This window comes from Diprion similis, chromosome 10 (assembly GCF_021155765.1).
Source record: "Diprion similis isolate iyDipSimi1 chromosome 10, iyDipSimi1.1, whole genome shotgun sequence".
NCBI classification, from domain to species: Eukaryota; Metazoa; Arthropoda; class Insecta; order Hymenoptera; family Diprionidae; genus Diprion; species Diprion similis.
Genome location: NC_060114.1, coordinates 19,919,018 through 19,942,698, shown reverse-complemented (window position 1 = coordinate 19,942,698; position 23,681 = coordinate 19,919,018). Strand labels below are relative to the sequence as shown.

Genomic DNA, 23,681 nt, shown 5'->3' with positions numbered 1-23,681 from the left:
AGATATGGCAAAATTTTTTACACCTATTGAAAGATGGAAATTTTGTAATTTTAAAAAATAAATGAGAAAAACGCAAGAAAAAAAAATTGTTGTTATTTGATTGTATTTTTGATATAAGAATGAACATACAAACTCTTTATAATATCGGCCAAAAAATGTCTATTTAAAGAGTTATAAGAAATTGAATACATCACGATAATCTCAAAAATGCAAATCGATAATAACAATTTTAATTTTTTGTCATGTTTTTTATTTAAGAAATCTACTCAGAATCTTCATCGAGTTGTTATGGAATGCCCTATATACAGCTTGCAAAACAATTTATTTATGCTCATTGAATCATTGACGGTTTGAATCCAACAACGTTACTTTTGTTACATTAAATGTGAATTCGTCAGTAAATATTATACGTCAAAAACAGGCTGATTAATTTCGATTTTAAATTTACCGCCTAGTGAACGCGATGCAGTGTGAACATTGCAGCAAGCCTGTCAATATATTATATACACACACGAATATCTATTCAGATGAAAATAACGCCGCCGACTCGACGTGATGTCAAAAGTTTCCCTTTCGTCCTGTTACGCGCTGTTGTTGTTTTTTTCTCTCTCTCTCTCTTTTTTCTCGATTCCCCTTTAGTCTAATTTTTTTTCTCTCGTTTTTCGTATCATTTTTTTCCTTCTTTATTTTCATCCTGTTTTTTCTACCTCACTCTTTTTCCTCGCTTATTTAGTCCCGGGCCAGTAAACGCGACTCCTGAAACCAGCAGCGTGTCCAGTCGAGTTTCGGTATAACCGGTTAAGGAACATCGTCTACGGTCACAGCTTGGAACTCGAACGCCTGTTTTTGCATTTGATCGACGCTACTTGACTTTCCTCCGCGCACGTATAACCATATATATATATATATATATATATATATATATATATATATATATATATATATATATATCTAGTTATAAATACACCAGCATGTAATGTAACACGCATACCAGAGGTGGAGTTAGAGGAAAAAGAACGGAGTTTCGAAAAATAAGCGTGAAAAACGACTTTCTCGTTTTCTATTCCTTCGTCATTTATGTCCTTCAGAAAATATCCGAAACGCGTAGCGGCATATTATACAAGAAAATGGTAGTGGCACAGGTTATAAACCGTATTTCTGCGGTTTTTACAAAAATGAAAAGCCTCCAATGTAATAAATTATATATAATATCATACCTAACCTCTTCATTCAACCGAATAATTGTGATTTTCGTTCCAAACACGGTTTTCTGTATCGTTTAACCTTACTGCAAAATTTATTGATGCACGACACATGGTCACACCGATTGAATAAAAGCTGCCCAAAGAAAAACAACAAGAAAATTCAGTCAAATCGATACACAAATTATTATGAACCCAAAGTAGAAGACTCTGGGAGGCGGAGCCTTTCGTCGAACGTAGCCACAGCCCTAGAAGATGCTGATTTTGAATGGCAGTTGCATTGGAACCTAACTAGAGATCAGGGAAAATCGTAAATATCCCTAGGAGCCCACAGCTGACGGTGGGCTCCTAGGGACATTTTCTGACAGTCACAATTGGTATTACGTCAGCTGCTTAATTAAGCGGTAACTGTCGGCCAATAAAATGGAACGAATTGACGCACGCGCATGAGATGCGCACTTTCCTCATGGACACAGGGTATATATCACGGGTATCACGGTAATCCGTTTGGACAGTAGTTTGGAACACGAAAGATTCCTCGAAGATTCTTCGGACTCGAGGAGAGAGATATTCTTACGTTCTCTATAATCCTGGAGATCAGGGCAAAGGTTCACCACGTCGGAAAAAGAGGGCAATAAAAAATCGGAAATGACCGAGCGACGACGTTAAGCTTTTCCCCATCGGTTATAGCTGCGTGCGTGCTTTTCTCGAGTGCATGGGTCTAGGTGGTCGTCGTTATTGATGCAGGGTGCAATGCTTCAGGACTGCCTGCACCTTTCTCCCCTATCATTCCATTCGACACTCGTAAAATAACCAATGGAAACCCACCCGCCGACCGATCGACCAACCCCAAACTCACCCTGTTCCTATGTCATACGTACATATATATATATATATGTATATATATGAATATACCGCACTGGATGCACACTTCCACTTGGATGGTTCACGTTCCTGTGTCCCATAACCGCCGGGGCAACGAAACACAACATAACCGCACTCCAAAATCTATTATTCCACACTCTGGTAGCTGCTCGAATCGTTCGGTAGTTTTTCACGGTCGAAAATCGTCAATGTGATTGTCCTCATCTTTTCTCACAAATCTATTCGCCTCTACACGAATTGACAAGAGTGAAATTTTTACAATGTCCCGGATAATTTCATGAAAAGTGAATTATTATCGAGTATTACTGTTCATTTTGTATTGTTGTTATACATATTTTTCTATTACTGTTGCAACTGTTCGATGACTATATGTCTATCTACAGAAAATCGTTTTCATTATTGTGACCTTGATCAGCCGAAAAAAATTTCAGTGTCAACAAACAAATCGATTTTGTAATTAGTGAAAAAAATAGAATAGTGTAGTTAGTTGTATCACAGTTTATTGTAAATCCAACAATGTTCGAAAATTATTTCGACGATACCTGTTCAACGATAATTTCCTAGCTATAAACTATAACGAAATATAATTTCCGTCCGTGTATCATATAAAGTGAAACACGAATTCCTCTAAATTATAAATGGAGAATCTGAATTGCTCCACGTTTGGAACGACCATAACAAATAAGCAAAAAATACAAACAAAAAGTGATGTTTCCGAAGAAATTCAGTTTGGATGAGACTTTTCAAAATTTTTTCTTGAGAATCACTACCACTAGCTTTTCGAGGGCACTGATAACGAATCTGGCATTAGATTTTCAAATTTCCTCATACAAGATGGCGGATTTAATATGGCGGCCTACTCTAATGTCAGATTCGTTATCAGCGCCCTCAAAAACCCAAGTATTCGAAGTTTCACGGAAGTATCTCAAATATAAAAATACATGCTTCAAAGCGTTAACGTGGTCCTCTGTTTTCGCTATCCAATTATGTGAAAAATTTCAACCACAGAGGTGGTAGCGGCCTGTACGATAGAGAGAGACTTGAATAAGTCGTGCATGAGAAAAAGCTGGAGGCTCGATCCGGCGGTGCATCGTTGATCAAAACGGTCTAATTCCTCCGGCGATCAACCCTGACTAGTTTATCCAGTCACCACGCACAGGCAAACGGGTGTGGATGTGGAGAGAGAGGGAGAGAGAGAGAGAGAGAGAAGGAGAGAAGAATGTATTAGGCCGCGTCAGCTGTACTTTATAGCCGAGGCATCAGGCTGCATCACGGTGTAGGTAATCAGTTTATGCCGCGTGTAGGATGCATCTGCTACCCCTCGAGTGCCGGGCCCTTATAGCTTCGATCCACGACCAATTTCACAATCGCTTCGCGCTGCTTCATCCTCCGCACGCCCCGCAGCACCGCCACCACCGGCAACCCCATGAGTCGGAATATATCTGAATATCTCGGTTCGCAGGAAACGCCCCGAGCCCAAAAACCACCCTGGAAAAAACGCGGCATCGTTTGAAACCGTTTTATAAACAATCGTAACGTTACACCGGAAAAACCATCCCCAAAATTGAACCGATGCAAGGTAACCAAGAACCTTGTCTCATTCTCTATGGGACGCTATAAGTCGGACTCAGAAATATTTCACCTGTTACATTAATTGTTAGTAGTAAATGTCAGTAAAATAGAATAGAATCGGGAAGACTTATTGGAAAGTTTGAGAAAATTGAACAGTTTTTAAATGAGTTTAGGGACCAAATTAGGAAGCATTACTCAATATTTTGACGTTTAAAAATGTGATTAAAACAAGATTTTGGAAAATATAGAATTTTCCCTTACGTGACAATGCCACCTTGCAATTTAAGATAAACGTCTAGACGCGATTTCATTTATTTTTTTCCTACCCTGAAATCACTGAACGTTCGTCGATGTAAGAAAAAGAATTCGTTGAACAGCATCTGCACGTCACTTCTTTAATTCTTTTTTCATTCCAATCTCGTAGAAAAGTTAAAATTTGTTATATAAGGGCTGATTTTTAAATCGTCTTCAAAACTCCGAAGACCTAAACCACTAATATAAATGGGGATGAAGTTGCAATCGTGGATTAATCTTGACGTCTGACAAGGAGTTACTATAAGCTCCTGCAGGATGACTGGTAAGGGATGGAGGGATAAAGCAGACGATATTGTCACTGGGGATGATTTTTCGGAAAAAGTATAAGGAAATCTGCAGAGAGAGAGAGAGAGAGAGAGAGAGGGAGAGAGAAAGAAGGTTGAAAACGGGGGTAGGCATGGGGGTGAAGGAAATTATAATTAACGATTAAGGTACGATTTTCCGCCGTAGAGGAGTGAGGGGTGAGGAGCAACGGGGGACATCGTCGACGACGACTACGACGATGAGGATCCCAGGTCTTATGAACATTTAAGTGACGTTTCTTAATGGAAGGTGGTGGTGGTGGTAGTGGTGGTGGGATTGCTGGTTAGCAGGGTTTCTTGAGAAAAGTTGAGGCATCATAGCAGAGTTCGAGAAGCCTTCATGCCTCTCTTCTTACGGATCGGTGGGTGTAGAGCTACTCGGTACCAACCCAGTTATATTATCCTCATTGTGCCTACCCTGAGCGCACTACCCTTATACTTTATCGCTAACAACTACGTGCAGCATGGCTTACATTTTTAAGCAGGGTTGGTAGATGGGTAGATGGGTAGGTGGGTACTGCATGTTTGAAAAGTAGTGGACGTAGTAGTATTCACAATATTGTCCTCGTCCTCCTCCTCGATCTAAAGAAGGAGGGAAAATTGTCGTCCTTAATTAATCGACCCCTTACATGTATGTACCCCTTATATGTATACAAGTTTTGCCAGAAAACTTCAATCGCAGTTGGTCCGAGATTTTTGACACTTGGGAGTAATGACGGTTGGTGGAGTTTCCAATAAAAAAAATGTTAAAAAAACTTATATAGTGATATATGGTTCCGAATTGTGTGTTTTTGTTCATTTGATATCTCGTGTTACGTAGACTAACTGCTACCTCTTGGATTTTCGGACTTGAACCGTTTTTTGGGGTATTTCTATCCTGCGGCTAAATTACCAAATTTGTAATAAAAGAGAAGACTAAAACTGTCGACGGGTATAACAATTTTTTATGTTATGTAGACAGATTTTTCGATAGCTCAGTGACGTGTAGAGTTCGACGAAACTAACCTGACCCCATTTTCTTTTTCCGATAAAACGAGAATTCAACCATTCGATGTGATACAATTTGTGAATATGAGATACAATCAGTGCAACTGTTTGTCCTCGCGATAGAAAGATAGCAAGAAGAAGAAAAAAAAAAAAAAAGAATGAACGAATGAAAGAAATAAAGAGAGGAAGTAAAGAGGAAAGAAATCTGCGAAACAAAGTTTCCCAAAGAGAGATATAAAGTTTTAGCGTCTTCCGAGGATGGATACCTTCTATTGGCATACGGGAGTTGTTGATCAGCTTTGTGTATCTTATATACATGCTGGCCCGAAAGTTGGCATATAAATATCAATAAACGCCCGTTCAACCTTGCTATCAGTGCCACTGATCGTGCAGAGCGAAGAAGAAGCTCCGTATCGAATATGAACATGCGAGTCTGTCCGATAGCAGAGCCATAACTTCGGGGAAAAAGCCGCTGCGGTGACCCGAACAAATTTTCCGGCATGGTGAAATTTTCTTTCAGATCGTATTAACCCTTCGAGTCACTAAAGTTTTATAACAAAATAGTATTCTATAGTTTTTGGAGTCACTGATTACGAACCTAAGATTATATTTAAAAAAATCGACATGGTGGATCCAATATAGTGGACGAAAATTTAAAAATTGATCGAATATAGACTAAAAACATTATGCAGAGGTTTTTGAGATCGCTGATCGGATTTTCCATACTGAATTTTCAAAATCTGACATCAGATTCGTAATCAGTGACCCCAAAAATCCCTGGACAGAGTTTTTTCTTCGGATTCGATGAAAATTGAGATGTTCGGCAGCCATATTGGATCCGCCATCTTGATTTTTTTAAATCCGATTTTAGATTCAGAGGGGTAACTTTCTCGGATATCAATTAATCCTCCAATTTTCATCAGTTTTTTCCGTGTCGGAAACGTCAGCACGACGAAACGGCGCCGTCGATAAGTAGAATTTCTTTTTTCTTAATTTGTTAATCCAACTCTGTTTCCGACATTTAAGGACATAATTCGGTGTAGAATTTTCCGCTCTACACGATGGTCAAGACATTTTTCATCTATCGACAGCAGTTTGCCGGGAAAATGCAAGAAACATCAAGTTTGGTTGTTTTCTCGAAACCTCGGTTATGCAGCTCAAAAATGACTTCAGATTCACGTTCCTGAGAGTCGAAAACCCCTATAAACCAAAATCTAGTCACGAGCTGAATATTCTGACTTCAGACCTATTTCGACTAGACTATAATGTGAGCAAATTAGCTTCAGTGCCGTACTAAACTCTGTCTCAACGCTTTTTCAACCTGACTGTACACCCCACACATCCTTAAAGCCCTAGTCGGCTCTCGACGCACGCCGAAAATACAGAGAAAGTGTTTAATCTAGATTAGGAGACAGTAGAATCGTCGATAAGGTATTTCGAGCCTTCGAGATTCCCCGCGAGGAAACTTAGCCCCGAAGTATAGCTGCTGCCGGTGGTTTGTAGGCGGGCCAGATTAGTAGACCGGGTCAAGTTTTACCCTAGAATGGTGAATTCGGGAAAGGTGACTTGATTAAGGAGGTTTAACATCCCCTGGAATTACTTCTGATCGTGTAATTCGGTCGACTTGAAACGGAACTCCGACTGATATCGTTATCGGGTAAAAAGAGGGGCCTCACTCAATTTTCGATAACTTTGTAATCTCGTTCGTAAAATTCTTAAACATCGAAGTATTGAGCAACATTGACGTTCACGTGAAAGTTTGTAAAAAGCCAAAATATCGAATCATTATGACGAACGAAATGTGTGAATATTTCTAAAATTTGGTCAAAAGTGTACAAGGCTCGAAAGTAGAATCTTAAATAAAAAAAATATATGTAGAACTAGAAAAAATGTAGAAATTCAGGTAAGGATATTGAAAATACCGAATTATAAAATCGTCAGAATGAATGTAGAAATATAAGAAAACACATTGATTCAGGTTAAAATGTAGAATTCCAAGGTATAAAATCTGTAGAGTGAACGTAGAATCACATGACGACGTATGAAAACTCTGACGATTCTGTATTTTAGATCCGTGAGTATCACCTTCTACATTTCGAGATTCTACGAATGAGATCTTCGCATTTTGATTTCAGAATAAACGTAGAAACATAAAAGAGTATTAAGATTCAAACGATTCTACACATTGATTTCGTAGATTTTGACCCTTCATCTACTTTTTGAAATTGTCCAAAAAAGATTTTCACACAATTCTTGAACACCTTGTATTGCAATTGTTCTACCCTGTGGTTATTCAACTCACGGCAAGTTTGAATTGAATTGATTTTCCGCCAAAATAAATACACATGCGTCACTCGCGATAAAAAACAAATGGCCAGACTTTTACGAGTATCTCTTAGATTCAAAGAACTCTGCAGCAGCAGCAGCAGCAGCAGCCGGGGATCCCCTAAAGACTGCTACGTGTACCATTTTGTCGTCGGTTAGCCGCATCTTTTTCCCCTGCCCCGATATTTCTTGTCTGTATTTATTTTTTTTTCCTCTCTTCTTTTCTTCCCCTTTTTTTCACAGTCCCGCGTTATTCAGCCACTTTTATCGCGTTCCCCATTATTTAGCATTGGCCGCATTGATCTCTCTCACGGCTTGAATGAATCTAATTAAATTAATTACTGCATCGTCATCCATTAATTACCCCAGAGGCAAACACACCGGTAGTCACTACTCGCGCCTATAATCATTGACGCGCGGTAACAGCGATAGAAATGCACTCTAATGGTGTTCAACAACGGCACCGAGCACCGTAACCGAATTTAAAATTTGACACGGTTCGTATACGCCTCGAATTTTCCGTCTACACTGAACTCGACGATGTTTTGGATTGAAATAATTCCATACATCTGCATCACGAATTCAATTATAAGGCTCGTTCATATTCGCGCTTTCGGTTTCATACTTATATCCCTTATACAGAGTGAATTTCTAACAACTGCATGATCCACTGTCTGCTAAAATTAAATGCGCGTGTGCTACAATCAAACTCCAATTGTTTTTAGCCTCAAAAATTTTGACTGTTGTGAATTAAGGGCAACTGCTACCGAGAATTGGCAAAATTTTTGAGGTTAGAAACAGTTGTTCTCGGATTTTAGCGCATGTGCATTAAATTTTGGCGTATGATGATCCATGCACTTGTTAAGAATTCACGTCTTTATATATATATATATGTGTATTATATACCCATAGGCATATGGGAAGATCCATGCGAACGCAGCCAACGTCTGACTATTACCATTTCTGATTTTATTGAAAGTTGTTTTGAAAAGGAGCTTTTTTAAAAGTCTGAAAAAATTCTGACGGAACTGTACTTTCTATTTTAAACGTTCCAAGACAATCCGAGTATTCCATTTTTTTTTTTCTTCAGCAGTTCCAATTTTCGTAGCAACTAAAATGTGTTTGAATGATCTAAAAATTTGCAAACCTTCTATTTTTCACTTGGAACAATTATGGAGTTACAGTTGCATTATGGAATGATTGTTGTCTATTTTTCTGGCACAATCAATCTTTTTATATCAATTTCATAATAAAACGGGTCTAGAAATATTCCAAGTGAAAAATAAAAGTGTTGACGCTTTATTTTGGAGAATTTTCGAACCATTTAAGCAGTTTTTTAGTTGATCAAAAAAATTAAAGGTGCTTCAAAACATAGAAAAAAAATCTGCCCATCATGGATCCGATCTTAAAATGTTTGGAATAGAAAATACAGTATGTAAAAATGTTTTTAGAGTTTGAAAAAAGTTGGTTTACAAAATCACTCTCAATATTTATAAGTAATCAACAAGTTGAATAAAAAATATTAAAAAAAAATCACGGCACTGTTTCAGAGTTAGGAAATTTTTTAAACAAAATGAAACTGGTGATGGTCAGACGTTGGTTGAGTTCGCATGGAATTCCCCATATGCAGCTTGAAAATATAAACATATTCTGCACACCTACGCGATTTTAACCAGTTGGCACTTAAACAACTTATCAATCTGGCTGAGAGCCCACGGCGTGTATAACATCGCTCAGCTCTAATAAATACTCACGATTAAACTCACAACCTACGGACCCATGTGTGTGGATTAGTGAAAAATCGAAAACAAGCGCTTGAAGACAATAAGAAAAAAAATCTCCCCACTTCGGCTATAACCTTAAAAATTTTTATATCTGACACGTGATTTTTCACAGTATTTTCACATTTTTAAATTGTGTCTATCAATAGAATGGTTTTAAAAAATTTGTAAAAAGTTTGAACCGTGTCACAGAGAAAAAAAAAAAGAAATAACAGTGCTTTTCGAAGTGAGAACGATCATATAAAAATTCTGAACGAAATCCGAGAGATCAAGGAGTGTACGTAGGTCGAAGTGAGCTGGACTGCCCGACAGATATAATCGCACTGCATCGAAATTACTTATAGCATTCCACAAATCCAGGTGCCTGCAGGATATATGAAAATTATATGCGCAGTGCAAAACTAATGGTCCTGTTTTACACAATTTAATGGTGTTTCGCACATTGGGGCATGTGGATATCAGCGGGAAGTCAATTAATTCTCTCCGTACCCCGACATTTTTCGTCCTTCATCCCCCTCCGGGTTAGGAAACGGAATAATAAAGGAGAACGGAACAAAATAAGAGTAAAAGAAAAAGGTTAATGATAAGAAAAAAATAACAATAATAAATAAATAAAATAAAAAGTGTAAAAATTGAAGCGGCATTACACGTAGCTACAATGTACATACATACGTATAATACAAAAATGTTTATACAAACCTATATTCACTCCCTCTGCACATACGCATGGAGGCATATATCCTCCTCCCTATGGGGAATAAATTTACGTAATCCAGCTCGAAGCTGGGGTTGGAAGGGGAAAGCGGGAATCGGTCGATCGAGCCCAACTACTTTGAACTTCGGCTGATATCTCGCTTCCGGTTTAGTCGTACCGTGAAAATGTAGGACCCCCCCCCCGTTATGCAGTGGCACGATTTTAGTTTTTCACCGATTTTTGATTACTGTTATACACCCGTAGTACCGCCGTCTAAGGACAACAGGGGTTGGTTTGCGGTGCACGTAAAACTGCCCCCCCTCCCTTGTGTCCGACTCTGCAGGGCATAAACGGCGAATTTTACGACGGGCAAAAACAAGCCTCGATATCGTTCCGCCCTCGTAGACGTTATACTGCTGTATTATACCGTATGAATATAGTGTAGAGGTATGAAAGGTGACGGTAGTCTAGAACTCTGCCTATTACACCAGTTGCAGCAACAGCTAGTCTAGGTACCTGCACGTAAACCAAGTCGCGTAATCTTTACTGCCAATTTTTTTACGACCCTAGGTTCAGGATCTTCTGGTTCCTTGAAGGCATAAGGGTTATACGTCAAAGCGGATAGTAATGCGAGATGTCACGCTATTTTTGCTACTTCATCAGCTTGAAAGGTCCTTCAACCCTTTGAAACATTCATTTTTCCTTGCGGTTAACCTTCTTGAAATTGGGTAGACTTGGGTTCCCGAGGTCACTGATTTGAGAAAACAGGACAGATCTGAAAAATTTTCGAAATTTAAAGTAGCGGATTTGATGTGAGTGGATGTGAGTGGATGTGATCAATTTCTGAATTTTTAGTCCATCGTATTGCATCCGCCATCTTGAAGTTTGGAATTCTGAAGTCGGACTCGCTTTCAGCGACCCCGAAAACCACCGAATAATAAATTTCAAGCGAATCGAATCAGTTTTTATATTTTCAATCCACCATAAAACGGTCTGATTTTTTCCGGGGAATTATAGTTAACTAATGCTACTAATCATGTGCGATATAGAAAAGCTGAACTTTAGACTATCTCAAACGAGAAATTTTTCTTTCACAAGGTAGAAAAAAATGTAACAAAAATTACACAGTGTGAGGTTACCTCTGGAGGAGAAGAAAAAAGGAAAGAAAGAAAAACTTTTTTCATTTCCGGAAAACTTTTCTTACGTATTAATAGAATGGGAATTTTATTTTGGGAAAATTGTGTTTCATTTTCGGAAAACTTTTCTCACGTCTTAATCAAACGGGAATTTTATTTTTGTAAAACTTTTTTTCCAATTTCTGGAAAAACGTAGGCCGCCATATTTTCCCAGCACTGTTTTATATACTCTACTCCCTAATTTGAAACAGTCTAATAAAGCCGCGCAATAATGAATTTGTCCTGTTTATTTCCATCCCCTTTTCTGCAAAACGTTAAAAGCCTGAGGATATTCTCTTCTACAGCAGCGGAGGAAGGAAGAGATGAAAAAAAATCTTACCGTTCACTGTCGCTTATAAGGTAATATTATGCCGGTAGCATGAAAGTGAACCAAATAACCGCGTTGTTGTTGTTTTCTGTAAAAGGATGCAAGCTATAGCGGCGGAAGAAATGGTCAAAGTTTATTTTCGCTGCTTCTTGACTCGCTTTGCATCGCCTCTGGGGCCGCGCTCGCTGCACATCCGGTCTGACAACAAGGAACTTCCTCCTCTTTCGACTCCCGCAATATCATTTTTGCATCCAAAGGTACCGGCGAAATGTCGTAAGTGTGTATTTATACACGCCTATCGGACGGCTTGTGACGGGCTTAAAGACTCTCGAGGCTCCGACGCAGTGTCGAGATAAGAAACGCGCCTCCATCATCCAAGCCAAGCTCCTCAAGACTCGGACAAAAAACATCGCGCGATAACCGTGAGAGAGAGAGAGAGCGTTTTCGGTATGCGGAGAGGAAAAACGGACGGCAGACAAGAAACTGGAGGAAAAATTGAAGCTTATAACCGATGGATGGACGATCACGTGTAGGTATGTGCCTGGCTCCAAAAACGATTAATCTCCATATCTTGGGGAAAAAAGGGTTTGGAAATTGAAGCGATCATTACCTGCTTTTTATTTTATACTAAATGTCTAGCCGATTTTTTTTCCAATAATTTTCAATCGTATTTTCACAAAGAAAACAACTGTAAGAATTTTTCCCAAGAGATTGTATATCGCCCAGAAATCGATACGCTTTGTATATTTTATTACAAGGTAAACATCGCAAATTGAGTTTTTATCGAACGATTGTGCAACAGAGAAACGAGGATCTCTTTAACATTCAGAAATAAAAAATATTGGAATTATGTGAACGAAAGTTTATCGATTCAAATTAATGGTTGCAAGTTTAGTCACAGATTTGATTCTACGATAGCTCATTTTATTGCGAAGACTATTTTCTATAAATCAGTGGAACATTTTTTATTTCTTCCTTTATCATTATTGGCATCGTTAAATATTTCTTTTTAACAGCTTGCACCGTCATTTACTGCCATCAAAAAATGCCAATATTGAATTCACTATAAAAAAGAAGAGACAAAAATGTTTCTGCGCATTTCTAGAGAACAGTTTTCTGGATAAAATGAGTCATCATAGAGTAAAATCGAACGATTCTACTACTCATTGTTTTAAACTTTTCATAGAGTCCCTTAGTACTTTAAACTTTAAACAATCAATTTTGGTTAGAAAAAATCTATATATTTGTTTTAGATTTTTAGAACTCATTGTTGAATCAGGATATCACTTTTTTGGAACTGGGGTTAATTTCACCCTGTGTGGCCGTTATGCGATTCCACTGAAGTGTGACCAATCAGGGTCAATTATTGTGAAGCGTTTGAAAGTAAAGCATCGAAATATAAACTATTGTTCAGAATTTCACAATTTTTCACGTCATCCGTATTTCAAGAGATCTCAGGAGTAGAATAACGAGCTAAAAACTCAATATATAATTGATGAAAAGTATCGACATTCGGTGAAACACCATCCTTGAACATTATTTAGTGAGGACAAACAACGATGAAAGGGGGAAATGCAGGAAAGTCCAAGATGGACAAGTGACGAGTTGAAGGTAGTGACGTTACTTACTTAAACGATGCACGTTTAGGGAAAATCGTTACTTCGATCCTTAGGATTATCTGCAATTCATCTAGTATATCGTAACAAAGAAATCACGTTGATACTTCGAAAAGGCAACTCCTTGAAAGTCGTTCTAAGTTCCTTCAACAACGATTTTTCCCATCATGTGTCGTTGTGCTAACAGTACTAACTTCAGGCTTATTGCAAGTGACTAATCTCCATGTCGAAAATTCATACAATCCGCAGAGCGAACCGCAAACAAACCCAGATATTTAGTGGGTCGGTTTACATTAGTGGTGGTAGTGGTGATGGTGGTGGTGGTGGGATATGGCACACGTGCGAATGATAGAACGTGACTTACATTGGATTGGTGGAGTTCCAGTATATGTCCGGAAGCCGGGAACAGGTTGCTTCCCGAGGGAAGGCCTCCATCACTGCTAGGAGTAGCAGGAATAGAATGAACCAGGGCATAATATCGAGCTGAATCTTGAGGCCGTCTATTTAACACCAGGAAAAAAGACACTAGTATCACTGCAGCGGCCACCTGAAAGAAACAAAAGAGTACGTGTGTCGTTAGTGGCAAAAATTGGTGTGTATAGTGTTTTTTTTACAATCAGGGAGAGAAAAACACAAGGAAATCGATTTTTCCTTCTGCGAAATCCCCGCCCTTTTCGGGTGTCTCTAGGCACGAAGTAGACACACAAACCGGAAGCTGGATGTCGGTAGTTTATTATTCAGGAGGATCGAGGGGGTGGAGTGTGGAGCGCATGAAATTCCGATGTAATTTTCCTCGGAAAAACAACAGTTTGACGAGGGGTTTAAAGAATTTCCGTTTCCTCAGTTCGCTGTGCCTCTTTTCCCACTTCCTTCAGCTACTGCCGACCCTCTTTTTCATTCCCACCCCATTTCTCTCCTACCTCTCTTTCTCTTTTTCTCTCTTCGTCTCTCTCCGAGTCTCGATAAGGGCGTTAAAAAGATCGCGAGTAGATCCTGCGCAGTGTGTTTTCATATGTGTATAATGGTTTAAGGCAGGCAGACAGGCGACTCCTGCACACGTGTGTTCTCTGCGTAATATCTGACGGGTGTGGCAATTTCCGGCTGCAATTTGTGTTGGTAAATCGTTTCGCTCTGCCAAGTGGTGGATTGCTTTTCGGGTATAGCGTATCCCGGCTATTGTAAGAGTTACCGCACCACGGTAGCCAGAGAGAAGAGAGAGAGAGAGGGAAGAGAATAGTGTTTCAACCCGGAGATGCACACAGAATCCTCGAGGGCCAGGGAAATACCGGTGCATTTCTTAGCCCTCTCTGGCTCCTTCTCTCTCTCTCTCTCTTCTTCTCGTCGTGCATCGCAGCAGATCGGAATATAATTTTAAAACGCTTAGTTATCTATTTTTTATGCAACGAGTCTGGCTACTCTAGCATTACCAACCCCCTTGCTGTACAACCGCCGACTTTATTCTCCCTGAAATACGCTTCGGCACAAATAACCCCATCGAAATACACTGGAGTGAGCATTTTACTCGCGTGGAAGAAGCCTGCGAGAAAGAACAGCTGAAGATGTATGGATTTCTTTTTATCGTAGAGGAAGAATAATTCATCGTCAATTAGGAAGAAATCCTTATATATGTATATACTCGCTGTTTCCTCTTCTCTTCGCAATCTTGGTCTTCTTTACGAGCATTGAATTATTTAATCCATATGATAAAAATGGAACTCCGCAATTGAATCGTTACTTTTTACCGCATGTTACAGGGAATCGAGCCATGTAAAAGCCTCGAACAATAACACGAGGTAGAAGCATATTAACGTTAAAGTAACATTTGGTAGGTCTGGAGAAAAAAAAAGAAACGATACTGTTTTTTGAACCTCAGAAAGACTGAAGGAATCGAGTGTTCAAAATACTACGAACATCAACCCTTGAACAAAAATAGATTCCTACAACATTTCGAACGATCGGATGAAATCCGAACATTTTGATGCGAGATGGTACTCAGAAGGGAACAAATCTTATACAGAGAACGTTCGCAGAGGAGGGAAATATTTTTTTCACGAGAAAAAACCGACCCGCCCATATTGTTGAGGTCAGAGAACGAAAGGCAGAGCGAATCTGTTTGAGCGAAATCCCATTAAACACAGGGAAAACCGGGACGGGGAAATCCAGCAAGCAATCCTGTCAGTACCACGTCTCATGAAACCCTCCCATGGTGTGTGTAGACGTAACGGTATACACACGTCAGTGTTCTTTGCACAAGGGGATGGATGTAGCTATATTACAGATACACCTTGTTTACATGCTGTACAACGTATTTACAAACGAGAACTGAACGTGTTTCTTCTATTGTGCCGACGTAATCTCGACCTACGTGCTGAAGCGCAATTGACCTGGACTGATTTTGATTTCCAGAATGGAAAGGGGTTGAAGAGTTTCACAAAAATTTCACCTTCTCGGACTCTTCAGAGTTGAAATTTACACAATTCCACGCCGCAACGTGTACAGAATTGAATAGAGACAGTTGATTTTGCTGAGAGAAGCGATCTCGAGAAATCATCGAGAGATATAATATTTTTACCATTCGCGTATAGTTTGTTCGAGCATTTCACACACTTGAATTGATTATTCTCTGCAATAGATGTTGCGTGCTTTGCATAAAAGTAAGAGTACTTGTTATTCATATAGTTGGTTCAACTATAAGGTTAGAATAGTTGTCACGAAACATGAAAAATATCTTTACACTCTCAGACGTGAATTCTGTACGAATGAAGACGTTTGATTTGAAGCCTGTGACTTAAGGAGACCAGAACAGGTACTCTAAAAAATTTAACACGATACGAAATCGATTAATCTTTCTCAGTCAAAGATCGTTTCACGCCGAAAGCATATTTGGAAAAAAAAAATTTTTGTCGAAAGGATTTTTCCACGACGATGGATCATTTTATCTTTTCGATGCCTCGTATCCTGCAATGAAGAACCATTCTTCGCGCTTGGAACGTAGGGTTTTGAAAAGAAAAAGTCATACGAGTGGTTACAATCGATTAACCTAATTGAAAAAAATCACTAATTTGCAAATAACTAAGTTGGAAGAAAAATTTCTGTTTGTCTGTTAATTTCTCTCATATAAACGATGAGAAATGTTTCATCCAAGGATATTTGGCATCGAATCTATGAAGGTGAGGAAGAATCTTGAACTTTGATTGAGAAATAAGTTGACCTTGGACAACGTCAATTTTTTCTAACCAGCTACACGGATCCCTTCAAGATTTTTGAGTAGTAGAAAAAAAATCAAAATAAAACGGAGGGTTAACCCAGTCGGCTAACCGTATCTCTCCGTATCTCTAAATACGCCATCGCCATTGACGGTTAGCGCGTGTAGCCCGAGGGATCTGTAGTAGTAGTAGTAGTAGTAATAGTAACAGTAGTAGCATAGTAGTTATTTAAAATGGGAAGATTCGCGGAAATACTCTGCGCCTGGGGCTGACTTGTCTTCTGGTGGTAGTTGCTGACTTTGCAGAGACACCGCAAGCTCAGCAGCTAAACTTCCACGGGGTGAGGACTAGTGGAAGGGACAAAGAGGAGAAGAACTCGGAGGAGGAGGAGGAGTAGGAGTAGGATGTAAGGCAAAGTGACCATGATACAGTTAGACTTGCGGAAACTAATATCGCTGTCGCGTTATACATAGAGTCACGATCAGGGTTAAGTTTGCGGATAAACCGAGACCAGACGAGTCGTCGTTTGTTGTCCGTTAATTCCCCCCTTCGTCCCTATCCGCAACCACGCCAAGAGTAAAACTTATTCTCACTTGTTTCTTTCTTTCGCCGTACCTATTCTTGTTTTCGATCTTTTATTCTTTGCCTCCCTCTTCATGATTTGCCGAATAAGCAACAAAGAACAAGTTTACAATGTGCTCTCAAGGTATATGAGTCTAACGGTACGAAAATTGCAATTTTGGGACCATAATATCGTTTAACTCAAAGAAAACGTGAGTCCCGGACGCGGAAAGCTGAGGGAGTGATATTAACTGACTGATCTTCATCCCCCGAAATGTTTCATCTTTATAACACGGTATATGTATTATACATACATATATAAGGCGTATCAGAGGAGGAAGAGACTTGAGGTTCCTGAGCCCCTTAGAGGCGGCGGATGTCTAGGTATATTCGAAATTTAAAAATCTGTATAAAATCCGTTGACGGAGGCGCGTATTTTGCGCACATATATATATGCATATATATATATATAGAGAGAGAGAGAGAGAGAGAGAGATAGAGAGTGAGAGACGTAGAGAGAACGGTGAAATAAGACTCCGCCTTAAGGCTCTCGGAAAGGTACGAAGAAAAATATACTACGAGGAAAAAAGGAGAATCGTTGACAAAAAACAAAAAAAAAAATAAATAAATAAATGAAAATACAATAAAATAAAAATAGGAGACTAAAAGACGGAAAAATGAGAAACAGAAATAAATAAATAAAAACACACCGCGACTGAAATGACGATGGGATGTAACAACGGAGTGGGTAATATAAGGTGGGCATCTATACCTTATACCTAACCACCTACCCTATCCTGTCCTACCTACTTTGCTCTTCTCTCTTAAGAGGATAAGACTGCTTAAGATCTAAACGACCGTTCACCGAAATATCCGTCCGGCGCTCTCGGGCTCTCCGAAACGCATTTACGCACACGTATAGAATAAAGGTGAGGTAGAGGCGTGTGTGTGTGTGTGTGTGTACCGTGGTATACGTCACAGATAAAGAAAATAAACGTCGTCGGTCGGTCCGTTAGTGTTTACTATCGGTTAAACCCTTATATTCAAAAATACTGGGTGTTTTTCAACACGGCGAAAGCCGGCGTTTAGATTCATCGAACGAATCGTCGTTACTCTTGAGAGCACAGATTATATACTTTTACCATTTTAACGGGTATCCATTATACACGTCGATCTAGGCAGTAAAATTCCACCGACCAGAGATTAGAAGCTTAGTCGTTTCTCTTTGTTACCCTACGGACTACGGTATCCTTTGACATCCTCTCTCGAACGGGGTGAAATCCCTTTTCGATTTACCGTATGTCTAACATTTTTATTACAACTAAACTTATACTTCGATGGTCAAGCTTTAAAACTATTGGGTATCGAGTAATTCCAATTTACTCGTCGCAACTACCGTGAGTGATCAAAAATCGTACTAGTGATCTAAAAAAACAGCTTTTCTGTGTCGTTAACGAGTTCGCAGGGATAAAAACCGGGAAACGGTTGTATTTCAGCGTTTTTACAGTTCGTGGAATATCGCAGGGCGAGAAGAATGATCGTTTCCGTTTGTCAGAGATACATAAATCGTGTGTGTGTAGGTATACTTACTTTTTGGAAAGTGACCAGGAAGTCGGTATATCCGCACTTTTAGTATTCTGCACTGTGTAGAACAATCACGTATTTTTTAATTACGTATGTTGTTGTTGTTGTTATTATTATTATTATTATTGATACTTTTAAATTTATTCTGTAATATTATGATCACGTAATCACACGTATTTTGTTTGTATGTTTTGTTTTTTTTTTTCTTAAATTTATATTCAAATTTTTCCTTCTCTTTTATTTTATTTTATTTTCTTTTTTTTTTTTCTTATCACTTATCACCTGAACGCCTCGCGTTTATCCCGAGAGATCGAACCTCTGCAGCTGTAGGGTGGGTTTTAAAAATTTACCCACCGTTTATCCCACGCCACAGACCGATGAATATCCGCACGTGCTACTTTCGTTGCCCGCCACGTGAATAAAAATAAAATAAATAAAAACCAATTTCCCGACTGATACTCGCGCGAGGAATATATATAATAACTATAGCCTTATAGATGTGACATGTATTTATATTTATATGTATATAATGTGTATATATATACGTCCCTAAAAAAATATGTAAATGTATAAATATTGCTGAGAGCGAGAGCGAGAGAGAGAGAGAGTGACAATTTTTCTGCGATGTGTGAATGATAACGGATAGAAATTTATATTTCGAAATGAACGAACTACAGACTGCTATTAAATACAAGCTTCGTTGAAATCGTTTTTTAACAAATTTTCACGTATTCAACCGAATTTCGTAATATTACGTTTTTCACAATCCCTCGGGAAAGTTTCAAGACGTAAGAAATTGTGATAAAAATTATAGCAGCGAAGGCTTTATTAATTACAGCTACTTTGAAAAATGGAACCTTTAATTCTGTGTATCCGTTTCAATTTTTTTTTTTTTTTCTGTTTCTTTCCTCTCTTTTTCTTTCTCTATTCTCGATGACTTCACTGAGGTTTGCAAACCTTTTTGGTTAATTGCGTTTTTACTCAGAGACACAAGCTTCGTTATACGTTTCTATGTGTTTTTTGTATTTATACCCCACGTCGACGAGTTTTAAACGGCAATTATTAAGTGGCGGCGTGAATTTATGATGACGTCGAATCAGCCACAAAGCGAATTGATTATAACACACACGCACAAACACTCAGTAGCGTAGGCATTCAGGGTTGATGATGTTTATCGTATTACGAAGTGGCGAAACTACCTGTATGCTTGATAAACATACAAGACACACCGACGCATACACACACGCGTATATTTGGGGTGTACAATAATGTATACGATTATAAGGTCACACAATTGGGATTATCATTTGAACAACACTTTTATTATCGTTATATTATAAACTATTAGATTATATTATACGTTTACGTTATACCATATATGTATACAATATTACGTTAAGGTTGTATATTCAGAATTATACATATGTGGTGGGTGTTTATTATTCAAACTTCACAGTGTTATGCAAACGTTGTTTTGGTTTTTCTTTTTTCTCGTTCTCTTCCTCTTCTTCGCAAGTTTTGTTTATTGTTTTGTTTTGTTTTGTTTTTTTTTCCTTTCTTTTGTTTTCGTTTTTATCTCTTATTTTTGTTTAGTTCACGATATCTCCAACGACACTAATTCCGTTCCTACGGGATCTGGAGCGATTGAAAATCCCAGGTTACTTTGCGGCAGGATGTATTCGGTATAATACGGTGAGGTTGCACGGCCACTCAACGGGTCTCGAACATTAACGATCATCAGAAGCTATCGGCAGGAGAGAGGAAGAGAGTAAGAGTGAGAATAATAATAAAAACTAAAAGAAAAGCAAAACCAACTCGGGCAGCCCGGAGCTCGCAGCGAGAGAAATACGAACACAAATTCCACTCGTGTATAATATTATTTAACCGTAAAACTTGTACACACGATTTTTATTACGTAACAATATCAATTATTATATATCTCTGCGGGTGTAGTTAAGGTTCCTTTCGGAAAACGTTTATTTTTGCCACACGTGGACGATCCCAGTTTCTTCCTCTTTTCTTCTCGATGACTTTTTTCATCCGTTGTGATGATTTTCCTTTGTTTTTGTTTTACTTCCAATTTAACAACAACAGCAACAACAACAATATAACAATCACAAAAAGTGATACGATTTATTATATTATATTATATTATATTATATTATATTATATTATGTACTGAACAGAAGAAAATTCGGGTGTATGGAAAACAATCGTACAGGTGAAACGTACTGTGTGAGGAATTATTATAGGGGAGAAAAAAAAAGTATTTTCACAATAAGGAAGTTTCGATGTAATAATAAATAAATTTAAAAGTAATTGTCAACTTGTACATGCGATGGGAATAATGATAAGAATAATAATAATAACAATAATAATAATAGTAGTAGTAGTAGTAGTAGTAGTTGTAGTAATAATAAAATGATAATAAGATTAATAATAATTTATTTCACACTATCTTTTATTACTCGGTTCGCACGGTGTAAAAAGATTCTCGTTATCGCGGGAGAGATTTCTTTCATCAATCTCCTTCTCTGTCACCCTTTTTGTTGTTGTTTTTCTTTCATACATACATGTATGTATGTATGTATATATATTTGCGTCGTCCCCCCCTCCCTCTGTTTCTTTCGCCACGCACCTTCTCTCTCTTTCTTTCTGTTCTCCTTCCCCTCTCTCGCTATTTCTATTACTTCTCTCGCTTTGTCACGCGGGCGATTTTAGAACGCGAGGTGACACGTTGCGTGCGTTGATTTGTTTGTTTGTTAGTTAGTTAGTTAGTTAGTTGGTTGGTTGGTTAAGTTCGTTCGTTCGTTAAAAGCTGGTAGGTGAAATTGGTGTACGATTTGTGGTTAGGTAAAATAATTACAACCACCGTATTCGTCGTTATATATAAATATATATGCGTGTGTGTATATATATAATATATACTATATACTATATATGTGTGTATACACACATATGTATATATATATATATATATATTATTATATATGTATACGTTATATCTCGTGCACGATTTTAATCGCGAGGAAAACCGCGTGCCTCTCCCGTTCAGACCGGCACTAAGGTGAACCTTGCGCGTCCGTTGACGGGCTTCGAATGACGCCGGGTGTCCCTCGTTCTAGGCACACGGAGGCTTTACGCCGCCGCGTCTCGACGGCCCGGCGCGGCGCGCGTTACGTAGGGAAACGGAAAAGGACGAAGGCGCCCGAGTCGCGGGACGATCGTCGCGTCGATTCGCGTCGCGTCGCTGGTGATGGAGTTCGCGCGCTGCGCTTACGTCGCGTTACGCTGCGCTGCGTCGGTTAGGGTGTGTGCGATGCCCGCACACACGCTTGGCCTACTCGGCCGTTCCGCGCAGGCGCGAGTTGACCCGAACTCTTGCAGGCGCCACGTTGCAGGTGGCCGAATTCTTGCCCGCCTTCTCGTTACAGGTATCGCGAACCCTTGCACCCTGTGCAACCGAGGATACGAGGTGCGGATGCGCTGATTGCATGCTTCGGGGCGCTCTCACCCTGTGACGACGGCTATCGTGTCCACGAAAAATAACATCTAAGGAAAATACAAGCTTATGTACTATACCATTTTTTAACTCTTTGCGGCAAAGCGTTTCATATGTGAGACAAATTTTTTTCGATCCGTTATTCATGATTTATGTTCAATTTTTGAGATATCTGCGTCATTTTTTTTTTTTTTTTTTTTCTTTTTATTTGGATAATTGAACCTCTGAGATGTCAATGTTGATGTTTCAAGACGGATTATTATCATTCCGCGAATATAGTTAGCGCTAGAAATAAACAGTGTTGAAAATGCCTGTTTTTACAAAATAAATGTAATTCTGGGAAGATTATGAGGACTAGGGAAATAAATTTCGATAATCTGGGGTTTTTGGGGTCGCTAAAAACGAATCCGACGTCAAAATTTCAAATTTCAAGATGACGGATTCAATATGCTGGACTAAAAATATAAAATTTATCCTATTCGCTCATATTAGATCCGTTCTCTTGAATTTTGAAAATTTCTTAAACCTGACCCCATTTTTGGTTCAGAGACCTCGAGAACCCTTGACTACCCAGTTTCAAGGAATTTGACTGCAAAGAAAAATGTATGCTGCAAAAGGTTAAAGCTTGATGGTTTATTTATGTTTTTCTTCCTATCGATAATGATCGAAAAATGTTGAATTTCATTAAAATTCTTGCACCTACGATCGTGGGTGTTTGATATAGATTTTAAAGATTCCACGTGGAAAAATAATAACACCCACGACATGCCAAAATGCTTGTTATTCAAATGGGAAATTTCGAAAGCTCAGCGGCAGCGTTTAGAATCACATTGGATTACGAGATATTTCAGCCCGTGAGCCCAACGAAATTCGATAACGACCGTATTAGGAACCCACACACCAATGCGCATAATTGTTATTTCCTTCTTCCTGTCTACCTAACGAAGTGTGTGACAACATAACGACGAGGTAAATTATGCATCCGTAGCGATGCGAGTCTGGCATTACATTTTGAAAACCTGTTTCGAACGAAGATGCGAGTATTTGAGATTCTTAAACAGATATGTTATTCTTACACGCTATTTTATTGATTTTGCTACACTTTTTAACCGGTTAAACAAATACATTTCACTGAAATATTAACCAAATGTGACCTTCGCTCCAAGATTGAACAAAACCGAACATTGATGTGGATATAAAAATTAGCAAAAGAAAATAACGAAGAGACAAAAACGATCGGAAGAATTAAATTAGGTAGAAATTTTGTGACCGGATATTAGCTCCTCAGGATTCGACTGTGTAAATTTTACGGCATAGAATTTGCCGAAAGTATTAAAAACGTATTTCAGATTAACAGGCTTGACCTTGATGCCATAAAGGTAATTTTTCATGCGCACGTATAAGACACAGACTTGCCTTTTTGCTCCGAGGGGAAACTCAGCACTCCCTTCACAACCGCACAGACTTTACCCTTACGCATTTAAAAGCTGATCCCGTACTCAACAAAATCCGCTTTTTCCTCAGAATAACGTTGGTTTTTTTTTTGTGCTTCGCATTTTCCAGTTTTTCCTTTAACTTCTTTTTAATCGTCAGGCAATAAATCTTTTAAAATTGAATAATTTCTTACCATCGACGATTAGATTTTA

The 23,681-nt window shown here is 38.7% G+C and overlaps 1 protein-coding gene across 1 annotated transcript in view; it reads right to left on the bottom strand.

Annotated features, from left to right (window-relative positions):
* LOC124411102 (ephrin-A5) overlaps positions 1-18,660 on the bottom strand; it is a 417,074-nt gene extending 398,414 nt beyond the window's left edge. Inside the window, exons 1-2 of the mRNA XM_046889986.1 lie at positions 18,540-18,660; positions 13,547-13,729 (exon numbers count right to left, since the gene is read on the bottom strand). Of these exons, the coding sequence (XP_046745942.1) occupies positions 13,547-13,656 (110 nt within the window). The 5' untranslated portion in view covers positions 13,657-13,729; positions 18,540-18,660. The remainder of the gene's footprint in view (positions 1-13,546; positions 13,730-18,539) is intronic.
* Between the last annotated feature and the right edge of the window lie 5,021 nt (positions 18,661-23,681).